This window comes from Gavia stellata, chromosome 16 (genome assembly GCF_030936135.1).
Source record: "Gavia stellata isolate bGavSte3 chromosome 16, bGavSte3.hap2, whole genome shotgun sequence".
In the NCBI taxonomy this organism is placed as follows: domain Eukaryota; kingdom Metazoa; phylum Chordata; class Aves; order Gaviiformes; family Gaviidae; genus Gavia; species Gavia stellata.
In genome coordinates, this window is record NC_082609.1 from 7,258,565 (window position 1) to 7,286,127 (window position 27,563).

Here is a 27,563-nt window from a genome sequence, read left to right on the forward strand (position 1 = left end):
CTCTGGCATACACAGACTGAGACTCTTGCCAGCAATGGCAGAGACCCAGTGGTGGCAAGGGACTCCCTTTCATGGCATTACATATGTGGCAGCTAAACGCAGACAGTTGAGCTGATGCCGTTGCTTTCCCCTTGAGTCATGTCAGCACAAGAGCAGATGAAAGCATGTTTTGTGTATGTTTCTTTCTGAGTACCTGTAGGTGTTATGAGTCCAAGTGGCAACTGGGCTGCATCCAGCAGACATGACGATGCTTGACCATGTGCTTGGGTCTGCTCTTTATGTTGTGGTGTAGACATGGACAATTGCAAGGGAGAAAGGGGCTGCAAGTCAGGCTTGGAAAGTGTGAAAAGCTCTGCACACTCTGTACCGAAAGGACAGAAGGTGCCTGAAGCTATTGGAAGGAGAAAATAGCATCTGTTGGCAGAATATCTGCCCCTGCAGATGCTACCAATTCTTTGTGGCAATGAGCACAAAGCAACAGCATGCTTCATCGCTGTCTCATCCCTCTGCTCCAACAGCAGCCCATGCATGAGTACCTTAGTACCCTGAGATGGACTGGGAGAACAAACTGCCTCCTGGCTTACCTGCACCACCACGCTGTAGTTGAGCTGGAAGAACCGAGGAGGGTTGTCATTGACATCAGACACATGGACATGCACAGCGACATCACTGAACTGAGCAGGGTGACCGTTGTCTGTGGCTCGAACTGTCAGGGAATAGCTGGGGATCTGGAGGAATTATAGTCATGATTACTTGGAGACATAGAGGAATGGTGGCTTTTTCACATTGACGTTTTACTCTGCTGCAGCTTGTTAAAATGCTTGAGGCCATGCATTGCACCATAACAATAGCTTTGCTCTTAGTTAAGGCTCTCCATCCATAAATCTCAAAGCACATTGCTAAAGAAAATTAACCTCACAATAGTTGAAAAGAAGGGAAACAACTTGCCAAAGATGGATGAGATCAAGCTGGGCAAACATCTGTCAACAGTGGTTTGAGCTGCTACTGCTTTATGAATGAGAGATTGTCCAGATGACCTTTCCGTCTCCTCCCCATACCTGTTTTCTATAATGCTTTGATGCAGAGAAGCAGAAACCAACCATGTTGGTTTCCAGTTTGGGGCTGACTCTCACCCAGCCAGCTTGAAGCACCAGTGGAGCAGACCACAGCCCTGAGTTGTGACTACTGAAGGCTATATTGCCCTCCCTAAAGCCCAGCCTTCCTACAGCAGTATCTGTGAGTCTAGAAAATGAATGAAAGTCTTGCCTTCTGCTTGCAGCATTACGAGTAGATCATTCAGAAAACAGGAGGTAGCTGAATATACTGTGCTCCCTCAGACTTTTGGGGCACATCTGTTTTAGACTTCCTGTTCCCGTTTTCTTGAACTAACCTCCTCCCTGTCCAGATGCTTGGCGATGCTGATCTGCCCGCTTTTGGGCTGAATGGCGAAGTGTCCCAGCGGGTTCCCTCCCACGATTGAATATGTGATCTGATTGTTCATTGCTCCATCCATGTCATCAGCTGACACCTGTTAGGAGAGAAAAAAGCTAGGACCCCGGCCCAAAAAGGCCTTGCCATGGAGGAATGGGGGCAGGACGTCCTTGTCATTTAAGGATACTGGTTTGAGCTTGCCTCAAATGAAAAAGAAGGACGGTGGTTTACGTAAGTGTTATACATTAGTTTTTTCAAGACAAAGCTCAACAAAGCTACAACGATGGCTTTCTCCTTGTCCCTTTGCTGACTTTACCACCCCTGTGATGGTAATACTGGCTGGGCAGGGAACTCCACATGGGTATACCGTGGGCTCCACTATTCTGCCCAGGGAAACCTCTGCCTTCCCCAGGTTGCAAGGGTAGTGGCCTTTTGCAGGCATTTTAAATCTCTTGGGAGGTCCTCAAGGCTCCTGAGCCCCCCTTAGGCATCTCAAGCTTTCACTTAAAGATGTTTTCTAAGGCAAAGTCTTAGAGTGTTAGTGTCTATGGAGTGTTAGGAATTCTGGCAATCATCCTTTTTTAAAGTCATGCTTAAATCTTAGATGTTGAGTGTCACAAACTCACTGAGGTGGCTCTGTCCAAGGAAAAGTAAAGTGCAAAAGAAGAGTAAATAATGCATAGCACAAGTAAAAGAATAGGTAAAGACATCTGGCCTCGTTCATAATCATACCATGAGGATGATTTCTCCAACTGCAGCATCCTCCCGGATATCAGCGAAGTAAGGGTCTTGGATGAACTCTGGTGCATGGTCATTGATGTCGGTTATGTTGATTACCACCATGGTCACATCACTAAGAGATGCTGAGCCCTTCCTCGTGCCCTCAATGGATAAGTAATACTCGTGACTCGCTTCAAAGTCCAAGCTGCCATTTATGTATAAGGCACCTGCATTGGCAGATGGATAGAAAATGACAGAAGATACTTTGAATGAATGGCACATGAGGTTTCTTGGAATCCTGGAGACATACTGAGACGATTGCCAAACTGCCAGCTGAAAAGGTGCTGTTGACCTAGCTTTGACTGGTTAAATCAAGATATTGAAAGTCATGGTGCCACATAAAACAAAATATAATTGAACTGATTCTGCCATAACCTGCCTTATTCTGGTAGCAAGTATTTGAAGAGACAAAGTAAACTCTCATCCTGGAAGGTCTCCAGGAATCTTGATTGGAGGAGATCTGAGACAAAATAGGATCAGAGTCCAACAGTGCTATTGAAAGCTGTGACCAAGGCAGTAGTAGACCATCACTGAACTGTGTCACAGGCAGGATGAAAAGAAGAGATGTAGATAGAGAGTTGTACAAGAGAAAGACATGTGTGGCAAGATGCTGTGTTTTGTAAGTGAGGCTTGGGATGCAATATAGAAAGAAGGAGGAGGTTGTTAATCTCAAAAAACGGGTGAGGAACCGGTACTAAAGACATAAAGTGAAAGAAAAAAAACCCTAAGGGACAGAATGTGCCTGTGTACTTCAACGCTTTCCTAGGTTCAGCACTGAAAATGTGACAAAATTATTCCCTGGAAATGACACTGTTCTGTGTCTTTTAAGATGTGCAAACTCATAAGAAGTTTGATGTGAAAAAATTAGCAACAGCCTTGGGGACAGAGAAGCTGAGAAAGGAACTATGGATGGGGATGTTACAGTCAAGGACAGAAGGCCATTGATGATGCAGCCAAGGGCTTAACATAGCCTTCCGAGAACAGCTCTTATGAGATCGCTGTGCAAACAGAGCAGGGCTTTATTTGGCTAGTAAACCTGGTTCAACACCTGCTCATGGTTAATAAACTGGTATTATCCACATTCATTGAGTGCTACCTAATAAAGCCACCTGCTACCCTGGGCTAAAGGTTCCTGGTGAGGTTAGGATGGAGACACTTTTAAATGAAACCAACTTCTCCTGCATTTTGAAGTGGAAAAATTTCCTCATCTTATTCTCTATGTATTCCTCATTCCCATGGATGTATCTCAGGTCCCAGACATATAACAGGAATATTTCCATCAATTTCAAAAAGGTTTGGATCACTCTTTAAGTGACTTGGCTGGCAAAATTTAGGGTAGAAGAGAAGACTGTATGCCCTACCCTTGTGCTGGCTAAAGACAGAGGAGAGCAGAAGTGCAAGCCAAATGGAGAAGAGCTAGAGAAGACGCATACAAGGACAGCCTTTGATGTTGGGTCCACCTGGACCTGCTTGGGCACAAGACCATCTTACCTGTGTTTGAGTTGAGCTGAAATTTCCCATGGTCGTTGCCATTCACAATTTCATACTTGATCTCTGTGTTTTCTGCATTGTCCCTTGTCAATGCTGACAAGTTGAGGACCTCTGTACCCACAGCCACGTCTTCTTTTACCATGGCCACGTATTCAGGGGCCAGGAAAACAGGGAGATATTCATTTAGATCCACAACAGAGACAGTGACAGTGCCAAGAGCAGAGAGGGGCTCTGGGGTGCCCCGGTCGGTAGCACAGACTGTCAACTCAAACGCTGAGTGCTGTGAGTCTTTCAGAGGCTTTTCCAGACGGATCACCCCTGTGGTTTCCTCAATTGAAAAGTGTCCATTGGCGGAGTCAGAGAGAGAATAGACCACCTCAGCGTTGAGACCTGGAAGGATAAGGGACAGGCTGCATTTAATTCATGGGTAGGAATGCTGCGGTTTTAATTACCTTTTTTTTTAATCCATTAGGACTATGTGTACCTAAATGACCTTGCATTTCTAGGGAAAATGGAGGCTGTATGAACATCAGGTGTGCCCCTGTCCATCTGCAGGTTCAGACATCTAGCCACCCTCACCATCATTGATCAGCATCACCTGTCTGTATTTATTAGTGCTTCCCATTTTTAATTCCCTTGTTTTGAAACTTCATTTCCCTTCATATCTGCTTCCAAAGCAGAAGGACCTCTCCATCCATATCATCTACCCCATTCAGACCTAAAGCTCCTTTTTTCCTTATTACACTCATTCTTGATCTCCATCTTTGGTAAAACTTCTGCCCAGTTTGGATCCCAGACAAACCATGTGTCAACTTGCACTGTGCATCACGGTTACAGTTACTGAGCGTGTCCTTAAAGTCTGTCTTTGCATGTTTCTACAGATATTGCACTTGTACAGGGTCACAAAAATGCTGATGCCAGCCTGCTAGTCAAGAACATGTCAGCAATGAGATCCAGGCACATCTTTGCCAAGATTCAATCTTCTATGCCCGTCGCTGAAGCCCTTCCCTAGGTTTCAAAGGTTTCTATTCAGGATGAAAGATGAACTCTACTAAAAAGTAAATCCCATTGTGACTCACCTTCATCAAGGTCCCTGGCAGCAACCACGGCGATGGGTGTCTTTGTTGTGGTGTTGTCAAAAACAGCCACAGCGCAGTGACTGGGGAAGAATCTTGGTGCGTTGTCATTCGTGTCCTCTACGATCAGTGTTATATCTGCCTGGCAGGAACGGCCTCCGCCATCAGTCGCTTTGGCAACAAGATGGTACATAGGTTTCTGTTCACGGTCGAGAGGTGCAGACGTGGTCAGTTCCCCTGTTGGAAAGAACAGGAGATGGTCTTGTCTTCTGCAACTGCAGCCTAGGAGAGCTCAGAGAGGTTCAAGCATACAGCCTTCTTGGATGAACTGTGGGAGACAGCAGACTGGGTTTGGACACTGTAATCCAGCTAATAGCGGTGATGTGTCCACACCACATTGCTCAGGGCTATTCTCAGATCACTGCCAGCCAGTGCCCTGGCAGGGCTTGGCACGGGAAGTCCTTCAAGTTGGGCTGAACTTGTGAGGGATGTCGTCATGGGATAAAAGTGCTCATAAATAAATTGTACTTCTAAACACCTTTATAAACCCTGCTGCATTAAGCTTTTTGCAATGTAATGAACACCAAGTGATCTCTAGAATGACCATTATGTATTTTTGGAAAGGAGGAAACCTTTGGGCAAATATACTGCCCAAGACTCGATAAGACGTTTTTCAGAGTTTAGAACTTGGGTCTTTGGCTCAAGCCAGCACTGTAACACTTGCTGATGTCTCCTCCTTGAGACCTGGCTGTTAGCAATAGTGTCTACCCTTCATTTTAACAATGCTAATGCCAACATTTGTAAAGAAAGCTAGCATGAAGATGCAGTGCTCACTCTCCTCTATACCGTACTGCAATAAACCTGTCTGTTTGCCATCCCCTCCTAGCTTGGGGGTGCTGGAATGAACAGTCCTTTTGTTTGCTCGAGGAGGTAAGTGTTGAGCCACAACCAGGCATTTCCTGGGAGAGGGTGAGGAAGAGGATAAAAGCATCCCATTGCCCAGCTCTCACCTGTATGTGGGCCCAGCCGGAATTCCTCTGCGCCAGGGCCGTGGAGGCTGTACGTTATCTGGGCGTTGCTGCCAACATCGGGGTCAGTTGCTGATACTTTCAAAATGAAAAGACCCGGCAGAGCGTCTTCAGAGACTTTCCCAGTGTAGAATATCTGGGAAGGACAGAAGGTGTCATTAGCATCTGAGCCACCTCCAAAATACCTTCACCTTGTACAGGGAGGAATGGACTAGCAGAAGCTTCACAGGGAAGGATAAACCATGTGGTTTATAGAGGAGCACAATGTGCCTCACACTGCCGGCTGCCGGGGTGTGGACTGGGACCAGTGAGCTCATTTCACACAAGCCTTTGAATCTCCTTTGGGAAGCAACCGCTTCTGTTCTTTCTCACCATGGGTAACATCCATACCAGCGATCAGCTTTCTACAATAACAAACCTCCTGATGGGAATCTCTCAGCTTAGCAGGATATAAAACTCAGTAATTTACATGCCCCTACCCACGAGGCTTCCTGGCATTGTTTATCTCCAAAAATTATCCTTCATAATGCTTAGGCGCTCACTTACTGCTGGCAAACATGCTCGGAGGCTAGATTTAATGTTCTTGCTTGACATGCAGCTTAATTAAAATTGCTAAGCGTAATCAAAGCAACAGGATCGTGTGAGAAGAATTAAGACAAGCCAAACCTTCTTAACGCGCTCTTTCTGTTCGTTCTTCCTTGCTATTGTGTTTTCTCCTTCCCAGCTGCTCCCCTTGTGTCCCCAATGTCCCACAACAGACATCTTACCTGGCCACACTCGGGGCTGTTGTCATTGATATCCAGAACAAAAATTTCCACTTCAGTGGTAGCCTGAAATTTCCCGTCGGAGGCCATAACCTTGAGGAGATATTTCTCTGTATCTTCTCTGTCCAGGGGTTTCTTGGAAGAAATAGTCCATTCTCCCTCGATTTGGTTAACTGTGAACTGTCCTAATACGTCTCCTTCTAGAAGGGGGCAGGAGGAAAGGTTAAAGAGGCATTTACTGAAAATCAGTGCTGAAAATCAGAAGTGATACGGGAAGGGGATATAGGTGTGTCCACTGGTAGTCCCTTAGGAGAGCTGAAGGACTTGCAGTGGTGATGCAGAGAGGGTATTGGTGTCGTATCAGTCAGGTGGGGAGCATTTGGTCTACCTCACTGCACAGCTGAGAAACACCCTGCCTGTTTCTTTTATTCACTCTCTGCATATTACTCTGGGGAGACAAATGGGCTGGAAGGAGGAAACAACTCCTGATTGCAAAAACGTCTTGGTAATGTTCTGCAGACGTGCATATTCATTGCTTCAAAACCACATCGTCTCACCTTCCTAAAGCATGTCAGTCTTTCTTGCTGCATGTTCCTAAAGGGATCTGAGAGTTGCAAATACCCTGCAGACATTGGTTGGATCTTATAGTTACAGTACTATGTATAGTTGTATTTCCTTTAAGCTATAGATGCGTTTAATATATAGCTGCGCTTTCTGGGGCTACTTTTCGATTCTGTAAGAACCAAATGATGAGAGACAGGTAAATCCAGACTATGCGGACTCTCTGGTCCACAGGATTCATGGTACTCATGGGGTGGATGCTGCCCCTGGAGAATCCCTCTCTTCTGGCAAGGAGCTGGTGTCCTCTGCTGAACCCACGCCGTCAGGCAGAAGGAGGGAGCACGTTAGGTAATGGGAGGCAATGAAGAGAGCTGGCTGCAGGGCTTGTTTGTGTTAGACTCTGAAGGGCCTCGCACAGCCAGGTAAATTAAATTGACTCTCTTTCTGCTTTCATTTGCACTGTGGTGATGAGGTTGTGAGTCTGGAGGCACAACGAGACCTCTTCTAGCCCTTCTTCTGACGCTGGGAGACTCAGCCCATGCTTGGATTTAGTTTCCCTGTGTTTGAAATCAACGTGCATGTGAACAATGGGAAGCTAGGCTCTGTGTTCACCTCCTCCTTTCTTTAGCTGCAGCACTATACTGCAGTTGTATTTATATGTTTATGGGTAGAGTTCAACCTAAGCTTGTAAGTACAGAGCAGAGAGAACATATGGTATTCACCACTAACATAAGCATGCATTCTCTCAGCTTTAAAGTAGTTGGAAGTTGCTACTACCTTTAAGATGGCAGAAATGTGAATACATCAATGGATTTAATCTTTCCTCCCAAAGGCTTGCAAATACCTAGGCATGCTGTAAACCAATTGAAAATACCAGCATTCCTCCCCTGTTTTGGATGGTTGCAATAATAGATAACAGGCTGCAGCATGATCTGGCTAAATGTTTTGACCCTGAAGGGTCCTCATTTGAGTTCGAACAAACATTTTAATTTGAAGTATCTGTTCCAGGTCTGAGAAAGACCCTTTGGGGTCAAAAAGTACCGTAAAATCAAGCTTCTACTTGTGCAGATGCACAACGAACATTCCAGTATAACTTTTTTCTTTTATGGCAGTGGTTAATTTTGGTTGGCACAACTGATGTTTCAGGGATGCAAGAGTCATCTTTAGTATTTCTCATCAGGCAAAACCCTCACTAAGATTGACATGACAGTCTCAAATATCCACCAGCCTGCAGAGTGGTTAGCTGCAGCCTTGTGAGGTCTACTTGTTTGCTAAGTCAGAATCAAAGTGGCGTCGTAGGAAACACATTTAATACCAGAAAGTTATACGCATCCTATGTGCATATATATAGTTATTAAAAAATACAGTCAGGCTATACATTGGTGTGATGCGTAAACTGACTGCACTGTTTGCAGGAGAAAAAGTTGGGTCAAAGAACTTAAATACAGATCACAGTATCTATGTGAGAAAAAAATTCCTTCCTGCTGTACCACTGCTTCTGTCCTTCCAATAGGTATTACAATTACACTATCTTAATTATTCCTCTGTTAAGAAAGTATAAATAAGTATATTTACAGTACTGTGTAATTACTTACATATATTTTATTTATTTATTTATTTCCAAATAAATAGGATGATTCAGTGGTGAGATGGTTATTATAATGATAATTCCACCCACTGCAGTTAGTTACTAGAGAGTTTTGGATACCCCAGACTCATTTAACTGAAGAGTCCAGCTCATGACAGAGCTCGGGCTTCATCTCCTGCTTCTGATAGGACTGTCAGTATAACGCTATTTCTGTATTAATATCCTGTAAGACAAGGTATCAAATCCTCACTTTGAGATGATACTCTTGCTTACTGAAGATTTAAAGTCCGGAAAAACTCACCAGTTATGTAGCATGTGACTCGCCGGTTCTGCTCAGAGATGTCTGCATCGATGGTACTCAGTGTGACAACAACCTGCCCCGGCTCTGCATTCTCAATTACTGATCCTTTATAGAAATCTGAGGTGAACTGTGGAGCATTATCATTTTCATCAGAGACGGTGACCTCCACTAGGGTTTGGGAAGAGAGCTGGACTTTCCTCCCATGATCAGTGGCCACCACATAAAACTGATAGATCTCCTGAGCTTCGCAGTCCAGCTCTTTTAGTGTGGTGATCCACCCACTCTCACCATCAATGGTGAAGAGTCCTCGGAGGTTGCCTGATTCTGCTTCCAGACTGTAGGTCACCTGTCCATCACTTCCCATGTCCTGGTCATTAGCTGTCACTTGAATGACTGTGGTTCCTGATGGCATATTCTCCATGACAAAAGCTTTGTAGGGATCTGCCTCAAAAACAGGTCTGTTGTCATTGACGTCCTGCACTTGGATGTTCACAGAGACCAGAGAAACCAGCTCAGTCTCCTGATGTGAGCAGTGAGCCATAACATCAATCTGGTACCACTTGGTGGTCTCATGATCCATGGCCTTTTTGATTTTCAAAGCCCCCGTTTGTTCATCCAGCGTGAACACTTCATCCTTGTTACTTTCTGTAGTGGTTCCCTTCACCAGGCTGTATATGATAGGATCCTCTGCAAAAGCTTTGACTGACCCTATTTCTGATCCCTCTGGAAGATCCTCAGATGCAGAAAATGTATAAAGGGGCTCAGAAAACCTTGGCAATGTCACCTCCCTGGGGACAATCTGAAGATTCACTGGGACAAGGGAGTTCCAGTGAGGGGGTCTGCCATCTTCAGCTTTCACCTTGAAGTTAAAAGCTCTGTTTTCTAAACCAACAAGGCTCTCCTTGACCTTAACAACCCCAGTGGCAGCATTGATCTCCACAAGGTCTTCTGCCACATCTTCCACGGAGTCAACAGAGTAGATGACATCTGCATTTGCACCTTCATCAGCATCGTAAGCCAGTACCTGGATGACGGGGGAGCCTTTGCTTACATTGGACTGGATGGACAGTGTGTATTCAGAGGCTTTGAACTGAGGTGGGTTGTCATTCTCATCTGTAAGGATTATTTTGACAGTGCAGAATGCCACCTTCCCACCGCCGTCCTTGGCCATGACTTTAATGGCAATGACTCTCTCTGTTGAGTTTTCCCTGTCCAGTTTTTGCAGTGTGGCAATACGGCCTTTATCGTCTATGGAGAACTTCTCATGGGCGAGTTTATTTATGATGGTATAGTCTATGGTGCCATATGGGCCACCGTCTGGATCAATAGCCAGCAGCTCAATCACTTTGGTACCTATCTCAGCATTTTCTGCCAGCTCTGCCTCGTACACATTCTGCTGAAAAGAGGGGCTGTATTTGTTGGCATTGGTGGTATTGATATACACAGGCACAGTGCTCTTGAAAACTCCATCTGAAGCAGAGACTCTGAGATTGTAAGATGACTCCAAGTCCTTTTTGCAGCGGTTGAACATGGATATTATTCCAGAAGTGCTGTTGATACTGAAATGTCTATTGTCATTGCCTGAGAGTATCACGTATTCCAGTCGGGTGGTGTCTCCGCTATCAGGGTCCAGGGCCTGGACTTTTATCACGATGTGCCCGCATGTAGCCATTTCGCTTACCTTGGCTTCATACTGAAGCTGGCTGAACTCAGGGGGATTGTCATTGATGTCTGTCACATCTACGACTACCAGGGCATCACTGCTAAGCGGAGGCATCCCATGATCTACAGCTCTTACTTTCATACGAAACTGTTGATTTTTTTCATAATCAAGTGCTTGAGCCGTTGTTATTTGCCCCGTGCTAGCATCAATATTAAAGAACTTCGTAGCATCTGAACCATCATCCAAGATCTGATAGGAGACCACTTTGTTTCTGCCTGAATCTTTATCAGAAGCAAAGAGCTGGACAACAGGGGTCTGTGCTGGCAAACTCTCAGAGACAGACGCCGTGTAGATGATCTGAGAAAATATGGGGGGGTTGTCATTAATGTCCTCTACCTCCACCTCTACTCTGGCTTCTGAAAAGGATCCTAGTGCTGTGTCTGTGGCTCTAACGGTGAACATGTGTTTTGTCTCCAGCTCGTAGTCCAGCTGGCCTGTGACAGTAAGGACACCAGTTTTGAAGTCAGTGTTGAACAGTTTCAGGGAGTCTTCTTCCACAATGTTGTAGATGAGGCGCAAGCCTTCAGGGCTGCGAGCCTGTATGTGGAGGATAGATGTGTACAGGGGGATGTTTTCTGGCACCTTCACTCGGTAGTACAAACTTTGGAACAGCGGGTTAGATTTGTTCCTCACACTGATCACAACCTCCTCTTCAGCATGGAGGGGAGGCTCGCCTTTGTCCTTAGCAATGACTCGGAGGTTGTATTTATTTAAAGCTTGATAATCAAGAGGTTTCTTAAGCGAGATGTCTCCTAGGTAGGGGTCAATCCAAAAGTATTTGTAGTCCTCTGCAAATGAGTAGGTAACGGCTCCGTTATCCCCTATGTCTTTGTCTGTTGCTGACACCTGAAAAAGTACATCACCTGGCTCTGTGCCATCCTGCACCGAGGTGTAATATGGCACGTTCTCAAACTGCGGTGGATAGTCATTGACATCCTCTACATAAACCTTGACTGTGGCTTGGGACACTCTTGGCGGTTTCCTATTGTCCTTCACTTCCACAGCTACCTCGTGCATGTCTTGTGTTTCGCGGTCAAATTTCACACCCTTGGTCTGGAGCACTCCAGATGCCTGGATCATTTTGAATCTTTCCTTTCCATTCAAAAGCGAATAGAAAAGTGGTTCATTTAGCTGATATCCCTTGACCCCAAGAATGGTGAGAGCCTTCTCATCTGTAGAGTTCTCCGTCACAGTTGCTGTGTATATATCTTGAGCAAATTTTAAGCCAGTACCTTGTGCTTGAGTTAAATTTAGCTTAACCAGAGCAGTACTCTTATACAAGCCATCACTAGCTCTGACTGTGAGTTCACGATAGCTTCCCAGGCTAGTAGCATTAAGAATGGAGATGAGACCTGTGAGTGGATGAATATAGAAAGCGTTATCAAGGTTCCCTTCCACGATGCTGTAGGTCACCTCCGAATCTGCATCTTTTGCCTGCACTGACAAAAGCTCCATCCCTGGGTGGGCAGGTAATAAGACAGAAAGCTCGTAAGAGTCTTTGAAAAAGACTGGAGGTGAATCATTCACATCTTTAACGTGGATTGTGACCTTGGCTGGCTTGGATGCAAATAAGCTGGGACTTCCACTGTCATGTGCATGTACACTGAAGTGGAAAACTGGGGTGAGCTCATAGTCTATATCAGCACGACTGGTAAGCGTCCCTGTGCTGGGATCTACTGTGAAATATTTCAGTGCCTCTGGTTCCAAAATCTCATACACCAGCAGAGCATTGGAGTCTTGATCAGCATCTGTTGCATGGGTCACGAGGGGAGCATTGCTTTCATCCAGAACCATGCTTTGTGATGGAGCATTCTCCATGATCCAGCCAATGAAGGAAGGCTTAGCGAAGACGGGCACATTGTCATTCTCATCTATGACATAGATAAGTACCATTGTGTCCATAAATGCTCCAGCCATGTTGGTGCCACGGACTTTCAACTGGTAAAAAGACACCTGTTCAAAATCTAAGCTCTTCTGAGTGGAAATAAGGCCTGACTGATAGTTCATGGAGAACACTCCATCTCCATTTCCATCTTTTATTTCATAGCTGACTGGTGACAAGCTTGTGGCTGAAACCTGGATCAGAGGACAGCCAACAGCAGTGGATTCACTGATCTCTGTGATGTATTCGGCCTCTGGAAATTTTGGAGGGGTTCTATCAGAGGCTCTAATGCGGACGTGTACTGTAGCAGAATCTTTAAGCTGGGGGAACCCCTGATCTTCTGCCTTTACAATAAGAGTAAATCGCTCCTGCCTGGATGGGTCCAGTTTCTGGGCAACTGTAATAATTCCAGAATATGGGTCAATGCTGAAGAAACCTTCCCCATTACCTGCAAGAAGAGAAATTCCAAAATGAATAATGCAGACACCCTATTGGTTTTGGTTTTCTGAACCTCTTTTCCATAGATGCTCCTGATTTCACACCTAATTAACATCTGTTTCTTTCACCGAGACAACAATCTTTGTTAATTTCTAAACAATTTTCATTCTAAGAACAATGAACCCACTGAGATCTACCACCTAACTTTTAAATCAATCAAAATGTAAATTAGAGATAAATACCCTTCTAATTTGAGCATATTTAGTGGTGGTAGAACATGTGCTTGAAGTTTTTGCCGCGTGTGCAGAACATGGTAGCACGGACTGTACTAGTTGCTTCAAGCCCTGTCACGCTTATAATTACCAATACTTCAGGAGCAATTAAATTCCTCAGTCCTTGAGCTAAATTGCAGTGAGAAAGATGGAGCAAAGGATGGCTTGTCTCCTGCAAAGAATTTACCTGCTAAATAGGCAGTGTGGCACAGCCATAAATCTTTAAGTTTTAACCTCTAGAGTGAAAAATAACATACTCGCCCACTGAGCTTGTACGACCCAAAGAGACCATCAGCTAGTGCTGAGAGGGTGCTCACCTTTCCTCAAGCATGTATTTCTTGGTAGAACTGGTGGAAATGATGATGACTGCTGTGGGAATGGGAGTACTTTTGCCTAACAAATGGACAAGGATCTCTCCCTCAGTTCCCATGGATGGGAAGAGAAGATTTTAAGTTGGTTTAACTCATCCAGTCACATTTTTTCTTAGACCAGTGGCTCAACATTGAACTGTTTTCCTTAGGAAGGATGCTTTTTCCGTAATATGGAAATTTCCATAATATGGAAATTAGGAAGGATGCTTTTTCCATAATATGGAAATTTCCATAATATGGAAATTACCTGCTTGCTCTAGATTTTCTCTGGATAGGAAAAAAAATCATGTTTTAGCAATGTGCAGCCATTTACTGTTCTTTGCAACAGCTAGAGAAAGCTGGTCAACTGTCTGGCCACTAGCTAGAGCATGGAAATGCAGACATGTTCATAGCCTCAACTGTCTTGTTGCATGGCTCTCACCTGCCTGAAGGGAGTAGTGGATTTCAGCGTTGGCTCCTTGGTCCTGATCAAGGGCTCTGACTTGTATAACCTCTGTGCTGACCACTGCTGAGTCCAGCACTTCTGCTTCATAATGGATGCTGCTGAACTGTGGAGGGTGAAGGTTGCAGTTCTCCACATGGATGATGACCCGAACAAAGTTCCTCTTGATGGGGACCTCCTGGTCTCGTACCTGAATGATAGAAGAAGAGCAGGTGTGGTCACATCAGGGAGCAGGCAGCCTTTCCTGCATGAGGCTTCCAAGTAGTTCATCAGGACTCTTACGAAGGGCGGTGTGTTTCAGTGGTACCAACCCCTTGGGTGGGAATGAGCCTGTAAGTTTCAGCACCAAAATTCAGCCTTGGACTTGAAACCAAACATTAACAGTTATCCACTGTGCTTTCTTGTACAAGAATCCAGTGGCTCTCCAATGAAATTGGCAGGTGATGGGCTCAGCACATGGTTAAAGGAAAGCGAGATGTTACCTAGATTTCTCCAGGATGGTTGTATAGTAACGGTTAACACCCTGCTTTCCTCTTCCCTCTTCTTCTAGACAAATCCTCCCTCAAAGACTAGAACCAGTCTGAATTTCTCCAGTGACCCATATATCCCGGAGAAGCTGATGGAATCAGCAGGGTTTAGCTGGGACTCACCATCACTGTTAGGGTGTGTTGTGGCATGGGCTGGGAACTGAAGCCTTCTGCTGTTGTGAGGACCCCACTGCTTGGATCCAACTGGAAAAGTCTTGTGCTTTTGGGGTCCATGCTGCCATGGATGGTGTAGATGAGCCCCTTGCCTTTGTCCTTGTCTGTTGCACTGACTTGAAGGATTTCCCTCCCTGAGGGGGTATCTTCAGGAATCCTCACCTCATAATGGCTCTCCAGGAACTGGGGACGGTGCTGGTTGATGTCAATCACATGGATAAATGCCTGGGGGGGGAGACAGCACAATGAGGGCAGCAGAGACCTGGGAGCAACCTGACTTACACGTAAGAGCAACCACGTAAAATCTCAGCTACCCACCCCTCTTGGGTGTAGTAATGCTCTGAGCCCTGTAACCACCACAGCTCTCCAACTCTTGGGGCTTTACCATCCATGGTGACTGGGAGCCTTTTTGTCTTTCTCCCCGAGGAACTCCTGCTGTGCCTTCCCTTAGTGATTTTCAGTTTGCTTCCTCTCATTTTTTTTTAATCTCTCCAATCTGGCAAGCCATTCAGACTGAACGTGCCTGCACTTGGCACACGGGGAAACCATCACAGCCTGCTCTGAAAAGTAGTAGTCACTCAGCTGTGGTGCCAGCTTTGCTGGCTGGTGCCTCCACACCAGCACCCATTAATTACAGAGCAGAAACCTGACAGAGGGGGGATGTTTGGTAAAGGAGGGGAGGGGCTGGTCTATCTCAAGAGCAGCACATGTATGGAGAAGGTATGCAGAAGCAAAGTTTGTGGTCTACACTTCTTAGCCCAATCTTTCCCTCTGCATTTAACAGCAAACCCCTGTGAATAGGCTGCCTGAATCCTGTCTGCAAAGTCACCTAGTTTCTTCTGTTTCGTCTCCTACCCTGACTGTCCTGACCCCCCTACTGAAGTGTTGACTGCATCTTAGGAAGTCCCAACCAAGTGTAATAATTTGCTTCCTTTAGCAAACCTGAACATGCCATGGGAGTTTTGCACAAGCAGGTTTTTTGACATCTGCTAGCGGCCTTAAGTGCCAAAATAAACATAGGGATGAGGTGCAAGGTGTCAGGGAATGCACACCGGGCAAGGTGGGGCTTTGTTTGTTTATTTGGAACAATACTTGAAGATAGTTGAGACAGATAGCCATCCGTTAGCATTGCATTTCACAGGAATGGTAGTGTTTTTCACTCATCATTCCCCGCAAACCTCTGCAGTGAATTTCCCATGATAAGCGTCACTGACGGGTGATTCACATTCTAGGTCTTCCTGTGAAGCGAGGGTTGGATTTTTGGATGCTTCTTATGTGTGGAGAAAACGGTTGGTGAAAAATCAAGCCCTGAATACTCCTACTGGGACTCGGGGACATGCCTGAGAGCAGCGTGCCTCCTTTCACCAGCGCTTGCTTTTCATGTGGCAACTCAGAGAACACAGGATCTCTGCAGTTGCCCCACTCAGCCCCATGGACTTCAGTGCTGATATGTTATCAATGCTGCATGCACTTGGAGCAGCACAGGGCAGGGCCTCACCTCACCTCTTGCAGATGCATCTGTGCTGGCTTTACTTAAGCTAGCAAGTCCCAGGAATACCCCTTGCCATGGTACCATGGACCCAAGCCTGATCTAACTGCATATGTATTTCCCTTATGTCTTAGCATGTTGTCCCAGCCATGTTGTAGTTCAGCCTGAGTAGCTGAGAGCAAGTTGAGGTCTAAGAGTGTGAACTGCCACGCCAGCTTGGCTGGCTGTGATCAACAGGAAAGGCCCCCGGTTTTCCTAGAGCATTTGTGTTTCCAACAACATAAAAAAAAATCTTAGCTTCGTTCTTAGGAAAGACTTGGGACACTGTGTAATAAGATCGCAGTGCAAGGAGATACTTGTGCCTGGCACCTGATCCAGAGATCAGTGGAGTCAGAAGAAAGATTCCCTTTGGCATATACTCAGTCTAGATGGAGTGTCTACTAAAGAAAAAAACATTACCTGGGTTTTGATGGTAGTGGACCCATCAGTGACTTCTACTGTCAGGTTATAGCTTGACTTCTTCCTTGCATCGAGGGCTCTTGCAATGACCATGCTGCCTGTGCTCTTTTCAATGTCAAAATCCATGTCATCATCACCACCTGGGACAAGGGAGAGATGAGAAAAGGAAATGGGGGGGCAGTTACAGTTAGATTTCAGTCTGGAGCAAACTGCAGGTGCCGGCAGCCTCTGCAGGGGAAGAGATTCCAGGAGCTGCCCGGAGATCCGAAGGATGAGGATTTGCCCCCCAGACACCATACACAAACCACACAAATCCCCTCCAGACACCATACACAAACCACACAGGGAGCTCATGCCCAGCCACAGATATGTGGCATGCCAGGCAATATACCTTGAGTGGGGATGTGTAGGCATTCACTCTAGTTGTACCTCTTTGGCCACAGCTAGACTGGGGACAGTGCCATAGGTGAGGTTTCCCCCAAATCTGGAAACTCAATACAAAATGTGCTAGATGGACACAGGAGACAGGGAGGACATGGAGAAGCTGGACAAAGAGGTAGTCACAGATGGTGACAAAGGAGTATGAAAAGGAAGGTGAGGGGAATTAGAGAAAATGAGGAGGAGGAGAGAAGGGGAAAGGGTGCACATATGCATATGATGTCCTGGCTAGATTTGCAACAGGCACATTTGAGCATTGATTTATTTGCACAAGGTCTCCAGCTATGCAGCATCACAGGCTTAGCATGAATCAGGGACCTGCAGGGCTGAACAACGCTCTTGCTGGCTTCCAATCCAAGGTCACACTGTGGGCATATCAGCAATGGTCTTCATTGCCACGCTTGGGAGCCTATGAGCTACCTGAAGAAGCCCAATACTTGAACAGTTGGGGAGGCAGACGGTGCTTCCAGGGTGAGCAGAGCCCGTTGCCTCCAACGCAGATGGCTGCGTAGTGCAGGGAACCGCAGGCCTGAGCAGCTCAGCAGCAGAAGGCTGTCCCTCACGCTACTGCTGTTCAGCCCTGGCGTGGCAGCCCCTTTCTCATGCCTCGCTTGCTGGTGGCCTGTCAGTTCTCTGTTGCATGTGAAACACCTCTATGTTCTGAGATATAGAGATTTAGAAGTAGTTTTCTGCAATTTATCCCAGGTCTCCACTTCTCTCTTCCTGGCTACTGGATGCTCTGGATTCTGCTTTATTCTCTTACCAGCTGGGAAAATCTTGGCTGGCAAATTACGTATCTTCCCTTGCGGGAGAAATGCAGTGGTTGCCAGCCATCTGGACCACCATTTTCCTGCTGGGAGGGAGACAGAAAGAAGCAGAGACAGAGGAAAAGAGAGACCCATGGCTGCCTTTCCTGAGAAATGGTGCCAAAGGGAAAGAGAAGGCCCAGGAAAGGAAAGAGATGAAGAAATATGCTGCTTTGTTAGAGTTTTTGCAGACACCATCAACCCCAGTGACAGAGCCTTTGTGGACTGGGAAAGACGAGTTTTTGAATGAGGTGCTGAAGGCTCCTGGATCTCTGCATCACCCGCTTGGTTGCCAGCTACCGTGATGCTTTGCTTCCCTAGCAGGGAAAATGAAATACTGTCTTCTTCCACTGGTATAGAAACCAAGAGAGCCCTGAGTAGCACTTGGTGCACTAGGAACTGGCAAAGATGAGATCGAGCATACAGGCAAACACTCAGCAGGGAAACAAATGATACGATAACATTTAGAGGAATATACCATTAATTCTGCAAACCCAAGCAGACACTACTAATGCCAGGTAAGTCTTGCGCTGATATTGTCTGCTCCTTGTAGCGTTGTATCTCTTGCTGCTTAATTGTATTTATACACCATTATCCCTGTCTTAACATAGTAATGGGAAAAACTATTCACTCGCCCAATTAAGGCTTTGTCTGACAAGGGCAAGCCCTGCAGGCAGTGTCAAAGAAAGGCTGCGCAAGGCAGATTGGGGCACCACTTCAAAACACCAAATTAGATGAACACAATTGGCCCTCATTCATAGGACCAGTTCTGCACACACACTGCCTGAGGGTCCCCTGGGGTGACAGCCCACATCCCCTCTGCCCTAGCATCATGTGTCTTAGAGGAGGCCCTAGAGCTTCTTCATGTTTCATGTCTAAGTCATCCCTGGGATGCCATGAGGTGGAAGGGAGAACCCCACGAGTTAGGTCAGACCAGCTCTTTGAGGAATCCCTCTCTCTCGGCTCCCTGTTGAGACTATGGGCTCAGCAGGGAGGGAGAGACTGGGGGTGTCTGCAAGACCCAGCCAAACACCTGGATCTGTGCAGTTGTTTTACCACAACCGCCTGTGTCACTTGATTCCCAAGAGGAGCTGGGACTGGCATGCCCTGCCTTTCATGCGACATTGGAGAACACCTCAAACACTGGCAAGTCCCAGAATGTCATTAAAAAAATGTTAGATAATTGCACTTGGCACCGGAGCCCTTGGACGGGCAGCTTTGTCTATGGCTGTTTAAGCCTTTTGGTGTCTGTGAGAAAGCTTTCCCTGAAGCTCACCTACACCTAAAGCAAACAAATTCATTAGCTCAGGCGTGCGAGTGTTGAAATCCAAGGAGCTAAGGCAAACGCTCCCAGACACCGCTGGCCTGGTTTAATTTCTGTGTCTCACCTGTGATATTAAACCACACTTGGCTGGGGCCCATTTCAATGCTGATCACTCCCACCATATGGTTTACAGGATCTGTTTCCATCACGGCAAAGTTAAAATGGGGTTCATCGAAAGCTAGGGGCTCCGAGGAAGGGCCGGGCCGGGCGACCCAGCTGATGTGAAGCCGCACGTGGGAGGAAAGTGGTGGGCTGCCGCCGTCTGTCGCCTTGACCTGCCAGGAAATGCACATGCAGTCAGGGAGAAGGCTGGTTTAGCCCATGGGAGCCCCATGAGAAGCTGATTCTCCCCCCCACCAGGCATTTCAGGTCTGAGTGCACCCAAAATCCCACAAAACAAATCTTGACCCAGTGGCCCGCGCCCTGGCTGTTTCCAAGGTAGAGCTCTGCAACCCAAATTCCTCTTGACCATCAAGCAAATCTGTCAAGCTCAATCCACAGCAGAGACCTGGATCACAAACCTTGTTGCAAGGACCCACAGAGCGTGGGAAAGCTTTAAACCTATATCCAAGCCCCATGGCCTGATCAGACTGCCAAATGGATGCACCGCTGAAACCCGAAGACTGTTCAGGTTTTGGTCCACATCCATATAGGATTGTGGATCACTCTGTTCACCTCTGAGAGTGGGTTGGACAGTTAATTTTAAATTTATCCTCCATTTTTAATAGCTTCTTACCTTCTGCATTTCCCATCATTCCTTCCCACTTTCTCTCCCTGTAACCCAAGTCTGGCTCATTCAAGCTCTCCTCCCATTGCTGCATTATATCCATCTCTTCCCTTCTTTTATCTTTTCCGTTTCTGCAGCCTTTCCTCTCTTTCCATCTCCACCCATCTCTCCCCATTGGCTCTCTCCGTTTTCCTCTCCTCTCACCGTGAGTATGTTGTATTCGGAGGCAGGAAAAGCTTTCCTGGAGAACACCATGCCGGTTGTGGGGTTGATGGTGAATATCCCTTCCTCCTCCTCCTCGATGGTGTAAGTGATCTGGCTGTTCTGGCCCTGGTCACGGTCTGAAGCGATCAGCCTGTAGACCGGCAGCGGCGTCTCTGAGGCGTCTCTCTCAGGGAGCTGTACCATGAAGAGCTTGTGGGGGAAACTGGGAGGACTGTCGTTGGCATCCAAGACTTGTATCACGACTCTGCTGGTGGACTTCAGGGCTGGCTCTCCGTTGTCAGAAACAGCCACCTGCCAGCGAGCAAAGGGAGTAGGTGACAGAGCTCTTTGTCATGAGGTATTTAAAACACGTGTAGACGTGGTGCTTGGGGACATGGTTTAGTGGTGGACTTGGCAGTGTTGGGTTTACGGTTGGACTCGATGATCTTAAGGGTCTTTTCCAACCTAAATGATTCTGTGATTCTGTGATTCTGTGACCTAGGACATGAGCAGCCAGCCTTCATCCTGATGAGCAATGACTAAACTAGGGGTTTTATGTGGATCTGCATTTGTATCTCAATATTTTGAGAGGCATTGCTCCTCTCTGCAGTGTAAAATCTGGTGGCTGTAGCTGGCACTGTGCAAGGCTTGTGCATGCACGGGGAGATGCGTCTGCAGGGCTCCTGCTTGCAGTTGCTGTGGGCAGGGGGTCACATTGGTCATTATGGGTCACGCAGCTGAAAACGTTCATATTGCAATGGCTTGGGAAGTTATCACCCATCCTCACTTTGTTGTGCCTGGGCATGCTCCCAGCATGTTGCATTGCAAAGAGAAAGAAAAGTATTCTCGTCAATCAGTCACCCTGATAGACTGAAACACTTCAAGATCCCTCTAATGTAAATACGCATAGCTCGGAGCAGCTGAGGATGGAGGCTGGTAACACAAAGCTACACAGCAATGTTTGATACAATGAGATAAATGAGGGTGGATTTCTCTGGCTTGCTCTTTCCCCCATAACTTATTATCCATCCTGCTAGAGGACAATTTCAGTCCTCTTCCTGCATTTCCACAGTTTCCAGAACAGGCCTTTTGCTCCAGTCTTCAGTAAGGAAATAATAAACCCTGCAGTACTGCTGCAGCTGTCTCTTAGGGCAACACACACCATTTAATTAAGTTTCCCAGCAGTTAGGAGCTGATGGGATGAGATTCTTTCTCTGTGCTCCAACTTGCAAGGAAAGCTCTTTGAGGACTTAATACACTTGTAGGTAAATAAAGCTAATTACAATCATCATTACCCACCTCTAGGATATGTTCAGCCTTGTATTCTCGATCCAGCTGCCGTGAAGTCGTAGAAATCAGACCTGCCAAGAAAGAAACCCTTTGAGCTCCCAGACTCAGCGTCCGAGGAAAGCCAGGGCTGATCAAATCCCCGTGTGCCCCACATCAGCCTGCCAGCCTGTTCTGTTTCAGGTTCCCTTTGTGATCAGAGGAGAACAACAGATACAACAGAACAACAGATACCCCCAGGGGCAAGCTATCCACTTCCAGTGTGAATCTCTGTACAGACGTGCTGCTCTCGCTCCTCTGATGACAGAGACCGTGGAGGGGGGGACACCTACCAGATGCCTACATCAGTTGAGGGTTGTCAAGGCATTTGGTGAGAATGGCTGCAGGAATGTGAAAACAAAACCTTTCTTATGCCTCTGAGTTACAAACATTCTGAATGCGCTGGCACAGGTTTGGCCTCTTAAGAAGTCTTGACTCCTATTTTCCCTGTGCTGAACCTTGCTCTCCGTAATTTATGGTGTTTTGACAAAAGTTTGTCTTCTGTCTTGGGAAATACCCTCTATTCTCCTGCTAGAACAAATGCATTCAGCGTAAAAGTGAGGTACACGGTCAATAATAATGTTGGTATATTATTTAAGCCTTGCTGAGAAACAGGATGAATCCTCTAACAATTGCAAGGTTTGAGGGATTTCTAAAAAATACACACTAGTTTAACCGCAGGGAATAGGTTGGATGCAGGAGGGAGGAATTGTGGCTGTAATAAACTAAAGTTTAAACAAAATCATCATCAATGACTAAGCTGAGTAGATGCAGGTGTGGAAAGGATGGAGTTGAGGCTTGTGTTTCCACGTCTGGTTTGATAATAGTCCTTTAAGTGCCTTGACTCTTCATCTTTAGGGAAAAGCAGCTCTAGATCGTTTTCACAACTGCTTTACAGATGATGGAATTTGTATAGATAATGTGTGATTTTCTGACAGTTGTCAAGTCTGACACCTGTGAGTGTTTCTGTCCGTTCCCCACATCTCCTGCTCCCAGTGGTCGCTGTTATCATGGTGTTTATTCCTCGCAAAGAGAAGTCCTGCTTCCTCGCACAAACGAAAAGCAGGGTGATTTTCCTGACCACTGCCAGCAGCAATACAGGTTCATGCTACTCTGGGAAATGCTTTGCATGAGAGGCAGTGTGCATTTGCAGTGGTGTGAGCACGTGCACTTGTGCATCCTGAAAGACTTGTAGATCAGAGTTGCATGAACCCACCTCAACTCTCATTTCTGGTCCAAAGCCAAAAAGTTTTAATTAATAGTATTGTTTTCAGTTGTATCATACTTTGGTGTATTGCTGTCTGAGCATGATAAGCAGGAGAAAATTTCAAATGGCTGCAGGAAACACCGGGCAGCTGAAGGAGGGAGCAAGGAGCAGCTGCTTGGAACAAAACTATTGTTAACTGTTTCCACTTGTTCTCTGGGATTATTCCTATTTGGCACCAACCGCTGCACTAAACATTTGTTTCATGCCTTTGCAATGATAAATCAACACTCCTTAATGTGTTATGACAAGATGATTTGAAAGACTCCGTTTACATCTATATCATGGATTTTTTTTCTTCTCCCTAACCTTCCTCTTGACATCTCGGCAGGTGAAGAGGACTCAGCAGTGGCCTAAAGCACACTGGCTGAGCAGCTTTTGAACGTCTCCAGGGCTTGTGGGAGGCTGTAGGGCTCCAATAGCAGCAAAACTCCTGATATGTATGGAAATGCTCTCTTAATGGGAGCCTAAAGAAGGAATTGCAGCAGCGGTTCACTGATGCTCCTGTCCACATTGCCGATAGGTTGGGTAGGACAGGGGAGCAAAGCCTAAAGCCACCTCAGGGGATGGTTCGTAATTTTGGACTAATAAGCCCATAGGACAGACAGCTAGATATTGACAACAGAGCCACCCAATACCTGTGTGCACACTGGGGATATTTCTAGTCTGTCGGATTGCAAAATTCAATTGCAACAGACTAATACCTTGTTTGCACTTGGTTACTACATGCCAGCTGATGGAAGGTAACTTAAACCACTCTGAAGTGATTATTTGGATTTGCCTGGCCACACCCTGAAACTCTTTCATGAGCTAATGATAAAAATGAAAGAAAACAGGATCGTAGCTGAGCTTTCTAGAGCTGGAGAAGAAGGACTGTAGTGAAGGCAGATGAACCGGAACTTAATGACTGTCTTGAATGTCTGTGTCACTGAAGATGCTCAAATCTCCTGGGGGGGTAAAAGCTGACTCTACTCTCTATCGCAGACCTGTACCGTATCCCAGCTGGGAGTCTTACCAGATGGCATTTTTGGGTTTAGCTTCATATCTGTTGAGCTACAAGTCAAAGGGTTGACTTCTTCTCCTGACCCCAGGAAAACTCCCTCTGTCCCTTACCCTGTGCCTAATCGTGGCTCCCAGTTCCCCTCTCCAGAGCCAGTTACCACTCTGCCTTGAGATCAGAAAGCTCTTGTGGTTAACGGTTAATCACTCTAATTCCCGTACGGAGCCGTGGTGCTGTGCAACTGCCAAGATGCACAAACTGCCAGCAGTGTTCACACGGCAGCTGAGCACCCAGAGACAGGGAGACAGGGATAGGACATGGTGCTCGAGAGAAGCCAACTGGCATTAATGCATATTTTTATTTGTTGCTACTTGGTTATACACCCTGTGAAGCCAGAGGGCTAAAATGGAAGTGGAAACTGTTATTAAAGGGGAACTGTCGTCAGCTTTCGTGGCCTGGGGAAACAGTTCCTCAATTCTTTCTGCTGCCTCCTACAAAGACCTGGGAAGTACATGTTTAGTTTTTAATGAGAGTGTTTTCTGTGTGCATGTGCACATACGTGAGTTATCAGTGCAGTCCCTGCCCCTCTGGAAAACACCAGCTAGCCCGTCCCACGCACTTGCAATCGAGTGGGTGTCCTTTATTTGTGTTCTTGTATGATGCCCTGAAGGTTTCTGCTGAGTCCTACAGAGATGGAACAAAACTGTCAAAGGTCCTAATTGCACTTGGCCAGTTAGGCAAGCTTTGCTTTCACATGGAGGTCCAGAAATGATCCTTTCTGTTGCTTGCAAGCAGACAGGCACAAGCTCTGCTCTTGCAGCCTATCTACACACAGCAATGGGAAAGGATTGTCTGTAATTCTCCTGCTTGCTGCCTGGAAAGGGGAGAGAGGAAAGCTGGTCATGTTGGAACAGGAGCAGCAGAATTAACAGTGCATTGTTGTCAGGGAACAAAAAATAATAATAACTTCTGCTGGCAAGAGCAGGGCTGGGGTGGAGGTTGCTGGCCCCCTGCCCTCACTGCAGGGGAGAAAATATAAGATAGTTAAAATAGCCAAAATCAGGTTTGCAGGCATCGGGGCTTTCACAAGAGCCTGAGAAGGGAAGAGGTTGTTCTCCTGAAATCCTCTTTCTGTTGTCTTACTGTTGCTTCCATTTCACCTTTTCTTCTCTCTTCTCCTCCTGCCACCTCCTCTCTTGTTCTGACCCTGCTTTGCACTACTCCATGCTCAGCTGGAGCCTGTGGTATGTTGGCTCAGGGACTAACAGTGCAACCACCCCTCAGATTTGAAGAGCAGGCTGTGTCTGGATGTCCTTCCATGCAGAGAAATGCTGGGAATGACAGGCTTCCTGGGGAAGCCTGTGGACACTGACATAGCAGGAGAAGAATCACAAGAACAAGCACTAGATAAGAGCTGGAGATGAATAGTCCAAGGTGAAAGGATTCTCCAAACAGCCTTTCAGCGGGATGAATGGCTTTGTCCTGAGTCTTCCTGCCGTGGCCTCCCAATTCCTCCCAGTCCTGTCTGGACTGGAACCCCCTTCACACCAGGGGGTGCGCAAACAGCTGAAAACTTTTCCAGCAAAAGAATACCCCAAACCCTACTGTCTGTTCATCTCTCCATGTATCTATCTACCTCTCTGTCTCCCACAAACACTGCTCTGCACCAGCTGCCAGGCTGGGCTGGAGAGATTCCATCGCCGATGGCAGAAAGCTTTCATCTCACTGCGCAGTTTTATTCCCTCTTCTCATTAGCCTTTCATTTGTTTTCCCTCTTTTTTTCTCCACCCTCTTCAGGGAACTGAGAGCTGGAAGAGCTTAGAGCCCTTCTCTGGTAGTTCAGGGATGCTGGAGGAGCCAAGCCCTGCTGAGGGACAGTTATCACGGTCGTTCCTGTCTCCTTGCAAGGCCTCAGGAGGAAGAATCAAGGGGTCTTGCTGGGTACGTCTCCACTGGGCAACCCACCCCCGTGTCGAGATACTGGATGAAACACAGAACAAGCCGGTTCCAGGACCAGAAATAGGTTACTTGCAATAGTGTGTCTCTTTGCCCTGAATAATTATCCAGGGCTATTCTGCAGGGTCATTCTGGGTGTAGACGTGTCTGTTGTAACAGTAAATCACGACCTTAACTCCTATCAGTGCACAGGATGAGAACAAGCTTCCTCTTCTTCTCCTTCTGCCAAGGGGCTCCTACCAGGAGCGCCCTGCCTGGGAGAGACCCGGACTGACCTCTGGCCCTCTCGTGCTCTGGCTTATTTCAGTGCTGATGTGGCTTATTTATTCTTTGATGACAGTGTGGGATAGAAGAGAAGAGGTCTCAATCACAGTCTTCTCCACATGTAGGAGCCTCCCTTCTCATCTGAGTGCTGGAGGAACTCTTGACACATGCAGATTATCCTGTCCTTTGCTCAAATTGTGTGACTAAGAGCAGCAGTCTCTGTGGTTTCCTCTTGAAACTTCGATGTTTATGATGATTGAATAATGTGACAGAGATTCAGCTGCTTCACAGATGAGCAGCTCTGCCTACTCAAACACTTTTACTGTCATAGGATTTGGGATTAACCACAGAAGGAGCATTGGCAATCTGGATCATATAGATCTCTGGCATTTCAAGAACTGAAATATTTCTGTGTCTTTTTGTGATCATTTCCTCTAGGTAGTGAAAGAAGAGATGCATTTATTGCATTTGAAAAACAAAGGACATAACCTAACTAAAAATCCACAATAAGCCTCAGTGGTCTAGTAGCACCATAGTGCTCAGATACTTGCAGTGCTTTCTCTTTTCTCCTGTTCAAATGTAGGTAATTTGATTTACACTGCACTGAGATATTGCTTTTTTTGAATACAACCCTGCACTGATGTGAATGACCAGGAACTGAAAGACCAGCAGTTCGTCTTCCAATGCTGCACTACCAGGCTGAGACCAAAGATTATCTTTTTATTCTTATTCTACTTAATGGAGGAACTATCATGCCCTCATCTGCAGAATGAAAATAACACATAAGGTGCCTACAGCCCTGAAATTTAGAGGAGCTGTGATATTACTTCTGTCAGTCGCAGCAGATGACTTCTCTTTAGATGCTGTAAGCATGAGGATATAAACTGCTCAGTTTATGCCAATGTTTGCAGGCAATTATTTGTTCTTTTGGGTGACATGCAAGTAAAACAACAGATAACTGAATCCTCATCAGGCTTGGAAGCAGGTCCTTAAACAACCTCCCAGCTCAGGGTTTAAAGAAGAGACCTCCAGCAACTGTCCAAGAGATAAGATCAGCCCATGACTTTCTTACAGGACTGACAAACTTATCACTCTTCACATGCAAATTACGTGACTGTAGAGAGAGATGGATAGGAGATGACTCATAGCCGAGAGAACTTTTTTTGTTTAAGATGGGAATTAAAGGTTGGCTTGGAGGTGAGGTGTCTCATTAGCAAATGTTCAGATTTTGCCAGTGTCGCTTGTTTTACCATAAAACAGAGCAGCCTTGGAGCATGGCTTTGTAGGGCTGCACTCACACTGGGGTGAAAGTTTTGCCTGCAGCATAGAGAAGGCTGAATTTTCTGCAGGGTGCATGGGTGCAAGCTGGAGCTCAGTGGATGAGGGGAGCTAATCTGATGTCCTGATAGCTGTTTCTGGTCCACATCCCATCAAAAAGGCAGTGGTCTTCTAAAACA

General features: G+C 46.4%; 1 protein-coding gene across 1 annotated transcript in view; it reads right to left on the bottom strand.

The window, feature by feature from the left end:
• FAT2 (FAT atypical cadherin 2) overlaps positions 1 to 27,563 on the bottom strand; it is a 46,261-nt gene that overhangs the window by 13,520 nt on the left and 5,178 nt on the right. Inside the window, exons 3-16 of the mRNA XM_059825385.1 lie at positions 21,596 to 21,657; positions 20,297 to 20,608; positions 19,430 to 19,640; positions 16,798 to 16,937; positions 14,799 to 15,074; positions 14,128 to 14,338; positions 9,021 to 13,073; positions 6,574 to 6,770; positions 5,789 to 5,942; positions 4,782 to 5,015; positions 3,703 to 4,092; positions 2,164 to 2,378; positions 1,391 to 1,528; positions 585 to 728 (exon numbers count right to left, since the gene is read on the bottom strand). Coding sequence (XP_059681368.1) covers positions 585 to 728; positions 1,391 to 1,528; positions 2,164 to 2,378; positions 3,703 to 4,092; positions 4,782 to 5,015; positions 5,789 to 5,942; positions 6,574 to 6,770; positions 9,021 to 13,073; positions 14,128 to 14,338; positions 14,799 to 15,074; positions 16,798 to 16,937; positions 19,430 to 19,640; positions 20,297 to 20,608; positions 21,596 to 21,657 — 6,737 coding nt within the window. The remainder of the gene's footprint in view (positions 1 to 584; positions 729 to 1,390; positions 1,529 to 2,163; positions 2,379 to 3,702; positions 4,093 to 4,781; positions 5,016 to 5,788; positions 5,943 to 6,573; positions 6,771 to 9,020; positions 13,074 to 14,127; positions 14,339 to 14,798; positions 15,075 to 16,797; positions 16,938 to 19,429; positions 19,641 to 20,296; positions 20,609 to 21,595; positions 21,658 to 27,563) is intronic.